The following is a 20,127-nucleotide window of genomic DNA, read 5'->3' on the forward strand; positions in this document are numbered from 1 at the left end:
ACTTCCAAAGCGTCAAGAGCCCGTGAACTACAATAGAAACATTTTTAGTATCAGAATACCATCGCAATCGCTCCATTTGTCTAGTAAACTTTCAAGATATGCAAAATAAAATATGAATTAAAACTCGTCGCTTTTCTCCAGACTCCGTCTAAAACAACAATAACCTCTTTTATAAGAAATGATCCCTTTTGCTTGATACGTATGGTCATGAAATAAACTTGCATGGGGGCCTTTTTCCCTTTCTTGTCACTTACAGCTGGAAGGAGTTAGGGTTTTTATTAACTATACCCATTTTTCGTTGCTAAATACACTCCAAATTAAATTTCATTGCATAGAATGAAATTTTTTTTTATTATTTCAAACCTTTTGGGTTTATTTATCCCAAAATTGAAAAATTCTTAAGCTATACAACAAAACTTATATGGAACCCCCACTATTTTTCCCACTCCACACCGTAGGGCAAATATTCTGTAACAAGGTTCTGACTTTTTGTGATTTTACCCAAAAATTCAGTGATCGGTCCAACTGGGCTCGGCCGGGGAGGCCGGATATTCCTCAAGCCTATGGAAACCGTTCGTTGGTAGCTTTCAGTACCGGAAATTTCATTGGCAGCCAGTTCTTCCGAGGCCATCATAGCCGTTCTGTCCTACGTTTGCACACAGTATCCGGACACTCAGCTCAGACAAGGGCAGCGTTTGAGCAAAATATGGCAAAAATTATGATATGTTAGAGTAGTGAAGTCTTGATAATATTTTTATTAACACGTTCGTCGCCACGCTCATTTTGGAAGTTTTACTTGCCGGGCCTAAACAAATTCTCGGAACGACAAAATAAAGAAGGAGAGCTTCCAGCTTTGCAACGTGTGGCTAAACTGAGCGGCTAACATGAGTAAGGCCCGAGTAGACTTTGATGCCTGAATCGATAGCAAACAGTAACCAAACTGAGCTATCAATGCCTAATTGATAGCATAATTTAGTATCGCATTTTTCTCGATGGCAAAATTAGGTTTCATTCAAGCATCATTATGTCAAAATATGATGCCAAATCAAAACCTAAATAAGGTTTTGATTTTTCAAAGATAGCAAAACGAGGCATCGTTCAGGTTTTATTTATTACGATAGAGCGGAAAAGTGAGATCAAAATGATAGCATTAATTGGCATTCAATTTCTTGTGATGTAAAAACAGATTTATTCAGGTTTTTTTTAAATTTAATCCAACTTAACTCAAACAGCAAATTTGTTCATTATCAAGCCAACAACTAAGCTGCACTATGCCAGTGCGCATATTTTGAGTGTTGATTTGTCAGTGATTGCAAAATAAGGCATCATTAAGGTACCTGCTTCGTTAGTAAAATCTGGTATAATTTGGTCAAATTAAGATGGTTTAATAGCAAAATTTTGCTCTCGGTTCGCATACACGAGTACCACAGGCATGTCAACTACTGAATTATAAAAAGCTTAATAGTACACGCAGCGAAAAAGTTTTTTAGGAAAAAGGAATTTTACTTTGTTTAGTGGCCAACCAAAGGAAAGTTACTTTGATTCTGGGACAATCAAAAAATCCTCTAATCTGTTTCCTTTATTTCAAAGAATTGAAATCTTTGAAATTAAAGCAAATTTTTTGAACCAAAGTATTTTTTTAATTCAAAGAATAAATCCTTTGTTTCAAATTTTTTTCTTTAGAATCAAATTTACAATACATTGTATAAAAAAAAGAGTTTGAATAGAATATTTTTTCAATCAATATCAATTTTTTTGGTTCATACACCAGGATTTCTCTGAGTGTACTTCTTTTAGCCATCCTTTTTGAAAGGAAGACTGCCCTCAAAACTTGTTTAACCACGTTGGTTAAAGGCCCAAATTTCGACATTGTACCACTATTATTCGGGAAATTGATTTTTCGGGGATAGCAGAACTAGGTATCGTTAAAGTAACGAAGTTTACAGAAGCGAAGTTTTTAAACTAATTTTAGAATAATATGGTACATGAAGTAGGTAGCTTAGCTAGTCATCATAAATCTATTTTTAATTAGATGTCCATAATTATGGACAGAGCATAATGTAGTGTTTATCTTTTATTTTCTTAATTCCGAAATAAAATCCTAGTGTATATTTTTTTAATCAGCAAAAATCTCTATTTGAATTCAGAATCACTTTGTTCAGATTATATTATGCGCACGCGTATAATTGACCTGCGCTTTTCATAACTCCTTAGAGCGATTTGTAAAAGAAATCTAAAATCTCTTTTCTAAACGATAACCGATATTTTATTTTATTTGAATAACTGGGAAAAATATGTTGTGAGTTGAAAAAAAAATTATTTTCTCATTACTTTTATACAGCTAAATGAAATATTTTTTGCAGTCATATGAATAAGTTTGATCATATACATAATTTGATTGTATTCCTATTATACTGTAGTGTCATCATTGAAACATTTGTGGTAAACTTAAAATTATTGTAAAACTATATTTTAACATATATTTTTCAACGAATTCAAGGCAGCGAGAGTGTACTCGTCCAGAGAATATGATGTTATAATGTTTTGTATAACAGGTTTGCAGTTGTGATTTTGAGTTTTATAAAAATTATCACTCATTGAAATTAAGGAATAATGTTTAAAATAGTGTTTTTATTCTAATACGGCATTGCCAATTTCTACCAAACATATTTTATCAAGTGCAGAAGGATGTTTTTGATTGATTAATTTATAATTCAACATGCAAACAAAGAATGTATTTTGTTAGCCTATCCTCACCCAAGTTTTCTAATCCTCAATTCGAGTTCATTCAGTATCATATCTATCAACCTATCATCGCACCAATAGTCGCTAACTGAAAACATGAAATAGCATTCCAGCAGTTGTTACAGCATGCTTTCATCAGTTCGGGTTGCGACAACGCAGCTGGTCGTTGCTATGAGAAAAAACCCAACCTGAATGGGGTGCGAAAAAAAGTCAGTTGATAAATACGCAACCGATCAAACATACTCACGGAAATAACGACGATGGTGCTTTTGGTCTTTTTAACCTTTGCCTCAGACCGAACAAGTATCACTGGGCATATACCCGAAATCACTGATCCAGCTTTGTGCAAAACAAAACATAAACAAGTGCGAGTAGATTGCGATGATAATTTTGGAAAAAATCAGTGCAAAAGTGTTAAATTACGCAATGAAAGTCATCTCGAATAGTTCTTCATCAGAAGTCCCAGAATGGTTACTCCTAAGGCGGAAGCTTTGTTACTGTACCGGAGAGAAAAGACTTGACTTCGAAAATTCCCTAGATTGAGCGTACCTCCGAATTCCCAAGGGTTACGCAGCACCAGCAAAGCTCAACAAGGCGCTTAGAAACAAGTTTAAAAGGTTTGTAAAACAGAGATGTTTCTTTTACATTATGACAATTGCCTTCTCCTAATTCCAGAAATTAGAGCTGGGAACTGGAGTACAGGAAAACTTATTTTGGTGATGCTACCAAGAATGACCATCAAATTAACATCATTATTATCAAGCAGCACTCCAGAATAGTATCGAACAGGTGTCACGCACCTGGTGCCCACATTGGACACACAGGACAGGAGTTAGTAAACGAATGTAACCTGTTAAAAGTTTCATAGTATGAATTAAATTAAAGGTCAGTATGATTGAAATTTGATTGTTTTCAATTACATTTTAATTATTACTGTGCGCTGATATGGAGAACAACCTCTGATGTTTCTTTTACCTCCACTCATATATCAGAGTTTACTTTACAAAACTATGAACAACGTAACATACTTTCATAATATTATTATAATTTGTTATAGGTTTTCTATTTCATTCGAAGTCAACAACAATCATCGGATGTGGTCAGTCCCAAAAATAAACCTTCTTAAGCGGCACATCAGACGTTTGGTTTGCATGGAATTGAACCGAGCTAAGCGTGGCAGATATTTTGGGAAGCTATCTGGTCAGGCCGATACAATGGATACGATTGTATGTTACTTGATCTCTAAAGATAACTGCATTTGCTTCGCTGTATTTAGCATAATCAGAAGTTTAAAAGAAACAGGACTGTGCAGGATCTAGTTAACGATAAACAATCTCTCAAGCAATATGGAGAACTTGCTATTCATTGCAGCAGCCGAAATAAGGGAACCGTCGAACCAGCCCACTTAAGAGCCAAGATTAATTGTTTGGTTTGAATGATAATAACTGTTTCGTTAGTATACACTTAGGCGTTGTGAGAAAGATCATTTGGATTGTATAGTGAAGATTTAGTAGTATTTAGGGAATGAAAATATGGCAATTTACAAATCGGTATCGATTTTAAAATTTTTGTTGAATGTCATAAAAAAAGTATTTCTGGTAGTTCAAAGACTGTTGAAATTCAAACGCGAATTTAGTTTATTCACCTGTTTAAGAATCGATACCTTTTTACCAAAATCGCAACCTAAACTCATTAATGCTACTCAAAGACCCAACCTCAACACGATTACAAAATCATCAAAACTTACGCGTGTAAGTAACCAACACGAAAAAGGTGAATAACGTTAAGTTTAGTTAAATTCAATTTTTATAAATGTCACAAAATATGTGAACATAGTGTCTAACAGTTTCAAAAAATGCGTAAAAATGAAAGCATAGTGATTGCGTAGAAAAAACTTTATATTACATAAATTCATAAAAACTTAAAGACTCTTGTGTAATTAATTAGCAATTCAAACTTAAAAACAACTTGTAACTTAATTTGATCGTCTTTCATTTTTTATGAATGTTACATCTCAATCATCGAAATGAACAATCGGTTTGTAGTATCCGTGGCACAATCATGACCTATAATTGTAAATGTTCAAGAATACGAACGTGAAAGAAGGCTAAAAAAGATTTTGTTTAAAACCAGTGAGAAACACCCACTTTTATGTTCATACTATCATTATTGTTGGTTTATAATGCAATTTCATTGCTCGAGTCAAGTTAATTCTTGAATTTAAATAAATTTGCTTGAAGTGTTTGACATATACATATGGATTTTTTGTTTTTTTTTATGAACCAGCAATTTTGTTTTGTACATTGTTGTATTTGAATGGGATTTCAGATTTGATGCGAATTTATATAGATAGAAATGGCGATTAATTGGCGAAATTAAAAAAAAAAAACTTTTGCTATCATGCAACGTTGGCGAAATATTGGCATCATTTTCCCTAAATACGGAATCAAACAGATAGCAACGTTCGGATTATTATATCCGAATGAAACAAGCATTGAAGATGAATGAGTATATCTCGCGTGAGCTTTCATTACGTCGTAGGAAACAGAATGTAAACGAAGAGTTTTATTAGGAAAAAAAATCACAACGCAACTTCTTTCCATTTTCAAAATTTATAGCCTGGATAACAAATGTCAAATGTCAGATACAAATTTTAAGGTTGTTTTGATGACTTTTCAGCAATTTTCTGTGAATTCTTAAAATGTTCCATACGTCGTAATGAAAACTCAAGCGAGATATGATGAAAATCGCCTTAAATTATGCAACAAATTAAGAGTGGATAGTGGATATAATATTCAAGGTTCAGACATATGATGAACTATTAAACGCCAAAATGTATACACATTTTGTAGTTTTAATGTTCGCTATTTGTATGAACCGTGAATAAATTCACTCCTTTTTTGTTGCAAAATTAGAGACGATTTTCATCATACTTAATCCGATTAGACTGTTATGGCAAAATAATACTGAATTATGCTATCATGCCCTGAATGTTAAATTTAGTATCATTCTGCCCGAATAAATTTTGGTATCGTTTTTGATATGAAGATAACACAGTGATGGCAAATTTTGCTTTCAATAAAAGCTTCTTAATACCTCGTTGTGGCATCCGTTTGGTAAATTTTTGAAGGCATAGCGATGCCAAATTTTGGCATTGAATTATACCTTATAGTGGCATCATTATGCCCTCAAACCTTGTTTGGAAACGTTGGCTGAACAAGGCATCATTAAGGTTTCAATGAAACCTACACTTGGTATAATCGAGGTATCCATATATAAAAAGTGAGACCCAAATTTTGGCATTGTACCACCTTTATTCGGGCAAAATGATACCTCATTTTACTTTCAAGGCATGATAGCAAAATTAGGTATTATTTTGCACTAAATGTCTGCTCGGGAGAGCGTCACACGTTTTTTATGTGATGGAGCCTCAAAGGAAATACACCCGTCACCCGAATACGGGTCCCATGGCGCCGATTGACCGACGCATAGGGCTGAGATAAAAGATCTCCACTGCTGGCGATCCGGAGCCAGCGTCTTCACTTGCTGCCAGCCGAAGTTCTCGTCAACTGTGCGGATTTCAGCGGCTAGACTACGCCACCGCGAACTGTTGGGCCTGCCCCTTCTTCGATGCCCATCTGGATCCCAGTCAAGCGCCTCTCTGCAAATCTCGTTTTTATTTCGTCGCAGCGTGTGCCCAATCCATCTCCAATAACGTTCCCGATTTTCGATCTTTAGCGCCCTTTGATGAGGAAATCTCTGATTGCTCGACTGGCCTAGTTCGAGAATCTACCGAGCATATCTGCTGCTTACCGCGTAAACGCCGACTGACGCGAACTCCTTCAACTGGTTTTACTGACGTGACAGATGGTCCGAGAGCCTGTGTGAGTCGGATGCCCAGTGGGAGAAATATTCGATATATTTTGACACATAACGAGGGGTGTTCGAATGTTCGTCGATTTACACACTGAGATTAATTCATTCTTACAAATCAACTCCTCACAGACACCGACGATGTAGTTCCTCATTTTAGATCCAATTGCCAGGCCACCAAGCGCGGATGATGTTCCGCAAGCAGCGATTCACAAAAACTTGCAGTTTTCGCGTCGTTACCGCATAAAAGCACCAAGTTTCGCTCCCGCACAGCAATACGAATTTGACGTTTGAGATGAAGATTCGGATTTCAGTTTGTAGAGAGATCTGACGTCCATAAGTATAATTAGACAATACTTAGGATCGTTTGGAGCATCTTTATGCAAATGAACTCAACTTCATTTTGTCTAACATTTTTTAAAACATAAGTATTACCTCTCCCGAGCAGACTTTGATGCCTGAATCGATAGCAAACAGTAACCAAAATGAGGCATCAATGCCAAAATGATAGCATAATTTAGTGTCTCATTATTCTAGATGGCAAAATTAGGTTTCATTGAAGCATCAATACACCTAAAGATGATGCCTAACCAAAACCTAAATAAGGCATCGAGACCAAAATGAAGGCACTATTTGGTTTTGTTTTTTCCAAGATGACATAACAAGACATCATTAAGGTTTCATTCATAATGATAAAATATAAAAAATGAGGTCAAAATGATACCATGATTTGGTATTCAATTTTCTGTGATGCAAAATCAGATTTATTTAGGTGTTAAAAATTAAATCTAACTGAAAAAAAGCAAATTTGTTTGTTACCGGCATAGTGCGCACATTTTTTAATGTTGATTTTTCAGCCAATGGCCAAACAGGCATCAGTATGGTTTGCTTATTTTGAAAACTGAATTTCTACCTATATAAACCTCCTACACAGATTATATCTTATACCAAAACTAGGGTTCGTTAATGTATCCTTATTTTTCAAACATTTTTAACTAGGGACTATAACATGATTTGGCCTTCAGAATTATGTGATAATAAGCCGTGACACCATTGAATCTGTTATCTTCTATTTCCAAGAATATTAAAATGATAGCATAATTTGGTGTTCCAACAATTATTAAAAAATAATGATATAAATGATTAAAACCAGACCAAATTTTCAAAGCACGCACCCAACGAATTGACGCCTATAAATCCAAACACCTGATTATGTATCTCTTCTGGGTTAATTCACGATGGCGTAGTTCCTCTTTCTGCTAACAGTTCGCGATGAATGTATTTCAAAATTTTACTAACGAGAAATTTTGAATTCAGGGAAATTTTTTTGTGCAGTTGCGTGGTCAAGAAATAAACTAAAATTTCAGTTTTGAAAGATTGATATCGGAAAAACTTCATCGGTCAAATGGGTTAAACTATTTGTTTTGGAGGTTTTATTGATGATCTCAGCATTTAATTATTAATTGATTTATAATCCAGATTTATATTTGAAAAGTATAAAAATTCAGTGTTTTTAAGTAATCCGAACAATTGAGGCGGTTTGAAAAATCAGAATGGTCCCTCGAAAATCATGACAAGTCCTCGAAAGTCAGGACACTTGGCACCCCTGATGGTGACCGACCTTTTCCTCGAATATGATATTGGCGGGGTTCATAGATTAATACAAAAATATAATATTTTTATATTATAACTTTTTTTTTTAATTTCATGTGTTGAAAATTTACTTTACAAATAAGCAGCTTAAATTGTTTATCTTTATAAATGTTTTGAAGTAAATTGAATGGAATTATAAAAACGTATTTGAGCATTATTTCATTGTTCATTGAATTTCTGAATCGTTTTGAAATTCATTTAAAATTTAGTTACGCGACTGTTTGTTGTAGTGACAATCAATTTTAATATACGAACATATCATTTGAGTTCTAGATTAATTTTTCAGTAGATCGGAATGATTATACTTTTTTACACATTAACACTGAAACACATGAATACAAATTCAGGATGATTTCGTGGAACAAAAAAGTTGAAGTTGACTTCATTCTAACCTGTGAACTAAAAATGTTACCAAATGTTTGAGGTGAAAACGTAAACATCTTACTTGGTTGATATTAAAATAACCTTCAAATTTTCCAATATTTAAATTTAACATACTTAATTTATTGATATGTCCTTTTGTCATGTTACACCATAATTGTTGTTTACATCTGCGATTCAAAGCGAGAAATTTGATCGAGCCTCTAGTAAACATCGGAAGTGGCATTTTATTTTTCATCGTGACAATGCTTAATCTATCCAGTGGCGTGTTGGACTTCTTATTCCTGTTCCGTACCCTGGTAGCTGGTGTTATTCGTGATGCGAAAAGCTCATTTATAGGAATTCGTTGTTTGGGGGAAACAAACCAATGCAACTTCCTCCTAGTGGCGGGCTGGAGTTTGTTCATCATTTCCGGTTCGAGGTAAGCTGGACTTCCTTCAATCAGATAATGTAGGGAATTGTCACTTCTATTCGTTTTATTCTGGATACCGTAGGCTACAAAACAGGAATTCGGCTCTAATTCTGGAAGCTCTGCAGACTCTCACATCGTCAAGAATTACACGATTTACCGATGTACAATTTCTTCCAAACGCTGTAAGTTTCTTGAAGATTGCTGTTGGTCTTTTCTCCTTGGGACCGAGCAATTTTTCGATGGACGAACAAGATGGTAAAAGCTTACCTGAGTCGATCACAGAGGACAGTATATACTAGGAGGAATCGAAACGAAATATAAATTTCTCCGGATTAACTGGAAACGCGGGGTAAGTGAAGACGATGTTTTTTACGCTATGATGTTGAGTTAATGTTTTTTTCTATTTTAATTTGATTTAATTGAAAAATCATTTCGCTAATGTTTACTCTGCAAAGCTGCTGAAATTTAAGAAATTATTGACGCTAAATATTTTAATCACCTTTCTATATACAAAATTATAAACAGCCTTTATATCGGTGTTCTCATCCTTCATCATTGCGTTGCCTACATGAAGGCGTTTTTGTTAAGGTATACCGGGGTAAATAGAGACTGTGATTCGTACTGAGCACTTTTATAGTATTATTATTCAGATTATTAAATTAAGCTGTTATCTAACGAATAATTGTTAAAAATATTTATACTATTTTAACAATAATGGATGGTTACAGGGACATTTTTGTTTGTAATTTTTCATTATTGTTTTCTAACTTCGTCGAGTTGATGTGGATTATTTTCAATTACAATTTTCCGCACAACTGCTGGCTACGGTAACAATATTTTTACAATTTACTTTCAGATTAACAAGTTAGGTTAAGAAGCAATGTATCAAAATGAGAAATATATATGTTTTCTCAAAATTCTCAAATTGTGGTTCCAAATTTTACTTGATCTAAGTGAAGACGGCTTAATGTTAACACTATGTTTCAATTTTGTTTTCGTCATTCAGTAAAATTTGGCAGTTTTTAGCATTAATTAGGATATTGAAATGTGGTGCAATGTCACAGGGAGAGAATATACTTTCAATAATATCGCTTTCAATGTTTGCAACTTAGATTTTGTTTGATTATGTACTTTTTCAAAATGTAGGTCCGTTCGAACTAGTATAATCATCACAATAATATCGCATATATTTTTATGAATGCAATATTATTTGCATCTATCAAGCATTTCTCTTCAGCTTTGATAAACAATATATTCTGCACATATTGAACTTTTTTTTAATTTATCCATCACTGATTTTTTCAAAGTTGTTTTATACGAAAAAAAAGTCTCATTGCCCCAGTGTACCTTATTTTTGCTCTTTATGCGAAATTTTAGCATCATTTTTTCAAACATAAATTTAGGCGTTTGGCTAGATGAGAGATAAGAACTGAACGCGAAAGTGAATTCTAAACAAACTTTTCAGTTTATCATTATTTTCATATATCAGATAAAAAAATAAAATAGCTGTATACATATATTTTGGCGTTTTTTGTTCGCTATTTGTTTGATCAATGAATACATTCACTTTTTTTGTTGCATAATTACAGGCGATTTTCATCACATTCCTCGAGAACACTTTTATGTAAAAATAATGCTTAAGTTTGCTATCATGCCTTGAATGTCAAATTTAGTTTCATTTTGTTGTAGAAAAAGGGAGCACAGTGTCAAACTTTGGGTATCGTATTCGACTGGAAGATAGCACAGCGATGATAAATTTAGCTTTCAATAAAAACATGTTAATACCTCGTTTAGGCATCCTTTTGATAAAATATTAAAAACCACAACGATGCCAAATTTTGGCAGTAAATTATACCTCAAAGTGGTATCATTGTGCCCTCAAAACTCGTTTAGCAACGTTGGCCAAACGAGGCATCATCAAGGTTTCAGTGAAACCTACACTTGGTATAATCGAGGTATCCATATATGGAAAATGAGACCCAAATTTTGGCATTGTACCACCATTATTCGGGCAAAATGATACCTCATTTTACTTTCAAGGCATGATAGCAAAATTAGGTATTATTTTGGCATAAAAGTCTGCTCGGGCTATAACTATCATTTTAAGTTAATTGAGGCCTTTCATTTTTGAAGACATTTTAATTATTCAAAATTATTTTATTAAGTATATGCCAGTAAGTAAGTAGGTAAGTACATCAGTATGACCGATATGCTACACAAGCCGTAAATGTAGACAAATTGCGTACATCTTTCGAGGATATGATGGCTACAGCTTTTTAAAAGCTTTCAAATATGGACATTCGATGGGAATTTTTGTTTCAAGTAGAACATTCGATGCAAATTGGGTATGTTGAAAAAAAAGGGATTTAAAATATGCTGAAACATTTCAATAAACAAACCTCCTTTCAAACTTTTTTAACAATTTTCAACTTGCTGTACATTCCCGGAGCGATCTCCGTCGAGAAAGCAAAAAATGCGCTAAATTTAGTTCACAAAATTGGATTTGGTTTTTAGCTATCCTTAAAATGGGTCAAATTTTTTGACTACGAAGCAACACGAAAAATTTTGCGTACCCCATTTCTCGTTCTCAATTGTGCATTGTTACCACAAATGGGCATTATATCATCGTGAATCGACCCATTATTCGAATCATCGCGAGACTCATTGAAAGGAACTCATGTTGCTCATACAAAAATGAGAATGTATGCGTGATTATTATTTAGGCGTCATTTGAGAAGAACGGCGACTTTGATTTATAGGTAGTTTATAAACTGTTGTTTAGAAATTTTTTTCTTCAGTCACCACACACAACACTATATAAGATCAGATTTAAGCTTTTAAGCTTTTTTGATCAGATTTAAGCTTTTATTTCCAATGCTATCAATGCAAACAAAAGCGTAAATCTGATAAAAAAAGCTTAAAAACAAGATTCACTAACACTTAGCAAGAAGATGTTGGTCATGATCATGTTGGCAGGTATAAGGCATCACAGATTAGAACCAAAACGACGGATTCAAACACGAGAACTTTAGCTAACATCACGACGATGCCGACGCCGAGAATGTTGGACACCAACATTCTGCCATTGAACTGCTTTAGAAGCAGTTCAAATCTAATATCATCAAAATCGGTTTACATTTGCGGCTACGGGAATAATAACACACTACAAGTCAAATTTCCCCGAAACCATTTTTTACGAACAGCTTTGGAAGGTTAAACCGAATAAGGCAGCCGTTACGGAATCACGCGGCGATACATTCGTAAGTGCAGATAAGTGTTGTGAATTTAAAATATTGTGCGAACTCTGTATATTAGTTGTAAGTTTTGTATATTCAAATCTCGCGTGAGCTTTCATTACGTCGTATGAAACATCTTAAGAATTCACAGAAAACTGCTGCAAAAGTTATCAAAACAAATTTAAAAATATGTATTTTACATATAGAATATGTTATCCAGGCTACAAATATTCTAAATGGAACGAAGTTGAGACTAGTTTATGTCAGTATTTGTATTTTTTCGCAATAAAACTGTTTGTTTACATTTTGTTTCATACGACCTAATGCAAGCTCGAGCGAGACATACAGTTTTCTGAAGATGACTGAAATTGTCCAGTAGGCCGAAACGCAAAGAAATTGTTATGATTTGATTCAAAAATCACCGAAAAATATCAACTCAAAAAGATAACAAAAACCGGCTGTGATCAAAACTCGTTTATACAATTAGGTAGGTATCTCAAAAAGGGAATAAAGAGAGGACCAACAATATCTTCACATATCTGTGACCGAGTTGCCTGTTACTACAATCTTCTTTCTGCTTATTGATTCACTTTTGGATGTGAATACATCGAATAATTTTGCATAATGAATTTGTAATATATTCCACAATCCACATCACTGATCAAAATCAACCTATCCTAAAATTCCAACTGATGACGTAAGTGTTTCTGATTTTAACTGGTTTTGCTTTGTCTGTGGTCATGGAGTCAAAAGTCGCATAATTTCCACAAGTTTCACGAGTCCGAAACAGGTTTACCGACTCACCGGGCTATTTCTTCCTAACACCATTATCAAAGCCCAAAAAGTATATTCCAAAATTTCAACTTTAAACCGGTTTAGAGCACTGCTGGGGAAATTTTGTAGCTAATTTCAGCATATCAATTTGGTCAACCTGCCTCAATGCATTGGGTCGAATATCAAGAAACCTTTCTTTAACAAGAACGATCCTGCTGAATTAAATTAGCATTCCACGAAGCTATTAAAATGAGGAAGAATGGATTCGTTCAAGGACTCGTATAAATATGGACTGACCATAGCATGAGGTTTGTTGTTTGGTTTAAGCTGTCACGATCAAAAGAAGTCTCGGGATGTTTCGTGCCATTTTAGTGCTGGCTTTAAGCCAGATTGTTTTGGGCCATTCTGGGAAGCAGTACAGTACATTCTATGATAAGGAAGATAGCCGCGATTTTTACAAACGCATCGGAGCGATTGTCCGGAACAGCTCAGCCCCTTGGAAGGCCGGCGTTTATTCCAAGCCGCCGTCCTACTTCCATAGCGGTTCTATTGACTTACCACCCGAAGCTGAGGATCTCCCCATCGTGGCCGTCTATGGTGACCTGCAACTTCCGCAAGCGTTTGACGCGCGCACCAGGTGGCCGCTGTGCCAAAGTATCCGCGACATTCGCAACCAGGGATGCTGCGGATCCTGTTATGCCGTTTCCGCCGCCTCGGCTATGACCGATCGATATTGCATCCACTCACATAGGCACGAAACATTCGTTTTTGCATCCTTCGAAATGATTTCTTGCTGCCAAAGCTGCGGATATGGATGTAATGGCGGCTTTATGGGTGCGAGTTGGCAGTACTGGGTCGCCCACGGGATCTCTAGCGGTGGGCCAATCGATTCCCATCAGTGTTGCCATCCCTATCCAGTTGACGTTTGCTCCCGCACCGGAGGCAAAACTGTTCCTACTCCTGCGTGCTCCACCAAATGTCAACCATACTATAACGTTACGGATGATGTGTACGATCGACGCTATGGATCGGTCGCCTATCGCATTCATGATTGGGAGTATCACATCATGGCCGAAATCTATGAGAACGGACCAGTTCAGGTAGACTTCGACATCTATGAGGATTTCTTTGCCTACAAGGGCGGAGTTTATCGGCACGTTACGGGGAAAAAAGAGAACGGCCACGCCGTCAAGCTCATCGGATGGGGTGTAGCGAACGTCAACGGCTATGCGGTCAAGTATTGGCTGGCGGCTAACAGCTGGGGCCCGGAATGGGGTGAGAGAGGGTTTTTCCGAATTGTACGCGGCGAGAACCACTGCGGCATCGAGAAAGGCGTTTACGCCGGACTGCCGGACTACCACAAGCATAAACGTATGACAGTTGAATAATGTCGGCATAAAAAATGCGTTAGCTTTAAGTATATCTCCATTCCTCAACGTAGTTAAGGGGGGGTAGCGTCTAACGGGTATAAAAAAACACCATTTTCACGATTTTTTTCTAGAGCTATCGTTCAAACAAATGTATTCAAATTTTTTGCATTATACAAAGCATTGTTAAAAGAACATTTAGTATTTTTTTCGTAGAAAAATATTGAAAAATGAGCCGGTGACGGAGCACTTTCGAGGATGCCTTTTAGAAAACAGGATTTGCGGTGGACACTGTATCTCAGCACAGAATCATCTGAAGTCAAAAAATCAGAGCAAAATATTTTTAATAGATGTTTTTCTGGACCCCAACGTTTTTATTTAACTTAAAAATATTTTTATGAAATTTTTGTGGCTGTTTGAAGTAAAAACTACGATTTTTCACTTAAAAAATCCGCCATTTTTCACCTGTAAAACCTCCCCAAAGTAAAAAAATCAAAAAAGAAAAACGTTGGGGTCTGGTATTTTATATGTAGAAAATATGTTCCAAATTTGAAAAGAATCGGATAAGTAGTTTTCAAATGACGATGTCCACGGACTTTAAAAATGTGCCTTCGAGAAAAACGCGTTTGAAGTTTCTGCTCTTGCTTTCTTGCAGTATTAGATAGGAGGAGATAAAGGCCTATAACTTCTACAGTTTTGCTTCAATTGACTTGAAAATTTGACACAACATTCTTGAAATGTTTTACAATAAGAAAATAAAAAAATAAAAAAATCGATTTTTTGAAAGTGTTAGACCCTACCCCCCCCTTAAGTTATGTAGCTGTAAGTCTTCAACGAAAAATGCAAGAAAAAAATCGAATAATAAATGGTACGTACAACACAGTGGCTTATTAATAAAATTATCTAGAAGGCCATATTGTCATGCCAAAAGAAATACTCTTTCACAATCTTAAAAAAAATGTGTGAAAACATTAATCAGAAACTTTGACTCTCCAAATATATGTGCTGCATTGAAAATCAAAACCAAGAAAAACAAAATGGAAACCCTATCATTGACCGATATCAATCCTTTCAGCAGGATCGTTTTCTGGCATCCCGAAGGGAGCCTGCCTTAATTTGGTCGTTAGCCAACGTCAATTACATTCGTTTCCTTTCGCTATAATATTTCTCCGAATATCACCAAAACGGGTGACGCCGGACGCTCTTCTGTTGAACCTTGAAGGATAGCATAAAATGCTCCAGGGCTAGATAACTAGACAGTAAAAATCAGGCGTCTCAATGAGAGAGATGAGGGTTTCTGGGATTGGTTCGATTTTAAGCGTACGCCATATCGGCTGGAATCGATCAGCCATATCGGTGGCTTTAGCTTCCTATCGTGGAGGAAAAAAAGAATGCAGAATAATGGACACATTAAAAGTTGTCATCTTTCGGGGGACAATTTTATTTCCTGCAGGGAACATTCATAGATGCAGTCCGAAACTGCTCTAATATTTATGTCGGTAATTTTAATCAGTTTTGAACAGAAAATCGAAAAACCTAGGTATCCAATAAACTTCTGCTAAGAAACTACTGTACAGAATGACGTGAAAATTAGCCTTCAGAATTTTTCGGAGCTACAAATTGTTACAAACAAAACTTAAAGTTTAAATTAAACTTAAAATTGAGTAGGGGAAGTGTGGGTAAAATGGACAGGGGTGGTAAAATGGATACCCCCTTAAATCTTACTTATTTCTTTATAAAGTAGTGCAAACTGTATGGCCACCCTATCACAGAATCACTAGAGGCTATTAGAGACACCCTATGGAACTCGGAGCTGTCAAACACTGAAAATAATAAACAAAATCAAAACACACGTGCACTTTCCAGGTGGTGATGTTGTTTTCGGTATACAACAACTAATGTTTTTTTTAATGTTAAACGCTTTCCGCCGAGTTTTGTGTACAAATATCTGTGCTCAGAGTACTTTTCAATAGATATCATCTAAGGTAAGTGTTTTTTTTTCAATAATTTTTTTGTTAAATTTAACTGTTCTCAAAAAAACATTAAGTGCGGGTAAAATGAACACCCTATGGGGGGTGGTAAAATGGACAGTGTTTATTTTCATTTTAACTTTCCAGATGCCACTAGCTTATGTCAGGAAAACGTTACTCTATTGATTTTAAAGTTATCTGGGACATGTCTGGACATAACAAATAAAGTTTACACAACTTGATCCCTAGTTTTAGATTTCCGAGTATTAAGAGTGGCCGCATGTTTTTTTTTGTATTACTCGGAATCTGGTTCCATTGGGTATACGGAACATGCACCGGGAATGTCTAGTCGTGACCAGTCTCTTGCTGTGCGCTTGAAATGAGCACACACAAAAAGATTTTTTCAATTCCGAGTTATTTGCGTGTCGATAAAGGATGACTACTACCGCAACTTTTGGTCTTTTCTTTGATCTTGGCAACGGCTCCAGACTTGGCCTGTATTTCCAACTATAGCTTTCGCACCGTCCATACATACATCAATGCAATTTTCCCATGGAATATTGTTGTCCGTAACATAATCATCAATTATTTAGCTTCAAAATTTCAGCCCCAAATTTCAGCCCCCGACGCGACGTGGAAGTTGGCAACGGTTTGCAAAGGTCTTCGAAACATTCAGAACCTTGATAGCGAGCAAATAACATCAGAATTGCTAGTCCTGCTACATCTGTGGATTCGTCAAGCGGCATGTCGAATTTTGAAGTTCTCAATCGCTTTCAACATGTTCAGTCATGTCACAAATTCGCCAAGAAACCGTGTTGTCAGACGTGGAAATCGAATTTACCAATTCCACTGTTTTATTATCAACCATGATACGGACGACTTCTTGAATACAAGGTTTGATTAAGTTTTCAGGATTAGTATGCGCTTCTCCAGCTTTTCCAATCGGTAGCTTGCCAAGTACGGCGCAAGAACAGCCTTTCCATTAAGTGTTTTGCAGTCCTTCAACACAACGTTGTTCGATCAAAGCAGTGCATTTTGACAATCCACCTTTCTTTGCCAACATCCCTGCAGGGATTCAACCGCCAGTAAATACAAAGTAAACTAAATTTATTCGTTCGTACTGTATGCCTTGTGAAATTTTTTTTCTCATGTTTCGATAAAAATTAAACGATAAAAAAATATCAGAGTTTTTCAAAGGTGGTTTATGATTTTCGTTGCGTACGTCGCGGAGCACTTTCAAAAGCATCGCGGAGCACCAAGTGCTCCGCGGAGCACGATCTGAAAACCCCTGCCTTAGGGTGTCCATTTTACCACCCCTACCCCTAAAACTTGAATTTTTGGTGGAAAAAGTCTAACAAATTTAGTAAGTTATTTCATGGATGTCTCAGAAGGAAAATCTGAAGAAATGCAGGGCTACATGTTTAAAAAATCTGTATCATATGTTGGACAGTTTATTGCGGTTACCTAGTAATGATGTTGTATTTCTACGCAAGTGAAAAATAAAAATTCAACACGTCTACACGTACGCCGGAGCATCGTATCGTTGCTGTGTACCTGCAGGAACATTTTACATTACCTATTTTATTCTTACCTGTTTTTCAATCAGCACTTTTCAGTGCTAAAATTATTTTTATTTTCTTTTATTCAAATTTTTCTCTTTTTTTCCAGCATGGGGAAATCATCGGCCGGCTCAAGAGCCGTAAGAAAACAGATTGCCGAACCTAATTCAGGTTCATAGCCCAAAAAAGTAGAAATTACCAATTCATTCGATGTCCTTCATAACATCGGTGATGAGGAAATATTCATATTTAATTCTGATGAGAGTACTAAGAAACCATCTTCTTCTTATACTCTTAAAAACGAAAAGGTTCCACCAATTACGGTCACGATTCATGACTTCAATGCTTTTCGGAAAGAAATCGTCACTTCCGTCAAGGATGTGAAGATTTCTTTTCAGATCGGTCGAAGGGGAACTGCTCGTATATTGGCGGAATCTTTCAATGATTTTCAAAAAATTTTAAATTATTTGAATAATAAAAAACGCCAATTTTTCACGTACGACACTAAAAGTGATCGTCCTTTTAAAGTTGTTCTTCGTGGTCTCACCGGCGATCAGACACCGGACGAGATCACAACTGAATTAAATTCATTGTTAGGTTTTTCTCCAACTCAAGTAATTCAAATGAGGAAAAGAACCAACACGAATAATACCAGTAGTGTTGGTTTTGCTCCTGAGCTTTATTGGATCCATTTTAAAAAGGATCAGGTTAATAATTTGCGCAAATTCTTGAAAAGGCTCGTCTAATGTTTCATTGTCGAGTGAAATTCGAACCATTTCTTAAATCTTCTACCAATTTTCTCCAAAATATTACGCAATGTCGTCGTTGTCAAGCTTTTTGTCATGGCACTAAAAATTGTAGAATGAATGCCAGATGCATACTTTGCGGCTCATTCGATCATGAAAAATCTAAATGCCTTTTTGGTGGTGATAAGCCACAAACAGAATTTTTCAAGTGTGCAAATTGCGCAGGTAATCATTCCTCGAATTCGCTAGACTGTCCCATCAGGGCAAAAATTATTGCTTCTAGGAAAAATCCCAAAGTTTCCAGAAAATTTTCTTCTCCTCCTTCCTCGTTTTCGTTTTCACACGTCAGGCCGGCAAACAACCTGCCTGGTCGCGGTCATCCTCGGCCTGCATTGGAATCACGTCTTGATAATGCCCGAAGTGATTTTAATGTTACCTGTGCTGATTCTGCGCCACAGACTCGTTGTTTATCGTTCTCAGAGGTGGTTGAAAATGGTTTGCCTTGTGGTATAACTAATAAAATTGGGAAAAAAAACCAAGTCTCAACGGTCATGTAAAGGCTTGGGAAAGTCCCCGAAATTCAATTTCAAATACCTGTTCTTCTCCTTCATTTTCTGATCCTAACAATTTTTTTGATTTGGGTGAGATTACTGAGGAAATGTTAAAATTTTTGCATCAAAATTTTATGGAAATTGTGCAACTAATGTTGAACGCAAATTCAATTCGCTTTCCAAACTTCTTTTAATTATGCAAACAAAATTATTATGTCTTTACGATTTCCTCATGGATCAAAATAGATGTTTAAATATTTTGAATTGGAACGCTAGATCTTTGCTGGCTAACCAAGATGAATTCTTTTTATTTTTGAAAACTCAAAACATACATATTGCTGCCATCACTGAAATTTTTTTAAAGCCAGACAATAACTTGAAAAGCAATGCTTTCTTTAAAATTTTGCGAAATGATCGACTTGATCGACAAGGTGGGGGTGTACCTATTGTCATCAATAGTCGTCTCAAATTTAGACTTCTTCCTTCTTTCAATACAAAAGTCTTAGAAACAATTGGAATTGAATTAGAAACTTCTATGGGGAAAATTATAATTATTGCCGCATATTTGCGCAGGTGCAGCGGTGAACAGAAAAATTTTTTGAAGGGAGATTTACAAAAACTCACCAGAAATAAATCTAAATTTTTTATTATTGGTGACTTTAATGCAAAACACCGATCTTGGAATAATATTTCATCAAATTCAAATGGGAATATTTTATTTAATGACTGCTCTGCAGGTTATTAACTGATGAATATCCTAATGTTCTCTTCTTGGTTCTAACGGATTTAGGCGAGCATTGTAGTCAATTAGTTACTCATGCGGACCTCGATTCGGACCACCTTCCAGTAACTATTTCTTT

At 35.7% G+C, this 20,127-nt stretch overlaps 1 protein-coding gene and 1 long non-coding RNA gene across 2 annotated transcripts; both read left to right on the forward strand.

Moving 5' to 3' along the window:
* The first annotated feature begins 3,205 nt into the window (after nucleotides 1-3,205).
* LOC129745859 (uncharacterized) lies at nucleotides 3,206-4,267 on the forward strand. The gene is made up of 3 exons (XR_008737196.1): nucleotides 3,206-3,362; nucleotides 3,421-3,630; nucleotides 3,803-4,267. It is a non-coding gene; the product is annotated as an uncharacterized LOC129745859 (long non-coding RNA).
* A 9,160-nt stretch (nucleotides 4,268-13,427) lies between these two features.
* On the forward strand, nucleotides 13,428-14,462 carry LOC129760200 (cathepsin B-like). The gene has a single exon (XM_055757803.1). The coding sequence runs from the start codon at nucleotides 13,428-13,430 to the stop codon at nucleotides 14,460-14,462; it is 1,035 nt and encodes a 344-aa protein (XP_055613778.1).
* Nucleotides 14,463-20,127: the final 5,665 nt, after the last annotated feature.

Source organism: Uranotaenia lowii, chromosome 1 (genome assembly GCF_029784155.1).
Source record: "Uranotaenia lowii strain MFRU-FL chromosome 1, ASM2978415v1, whole genome shotgun sequence".
In the NCBI taxonomy this organism is placed as follows: domain Eukaryota; kingdom Metazoa; phylum Arthropoda; class Insecta; order Diptera; family Culicidae; genus Uranotaenia; species Uranotaenia lowii.

What these genes read in the sequence shown, in the direction of transcription:
- LOC129760200 (XM_055757803.1), top strand. Translation starts at nt 13,428, where the DNA reads ATGTTTCGTGCCATTTTAGTGCTGGCTTTAAGCCAGATTGTTTTGGGC.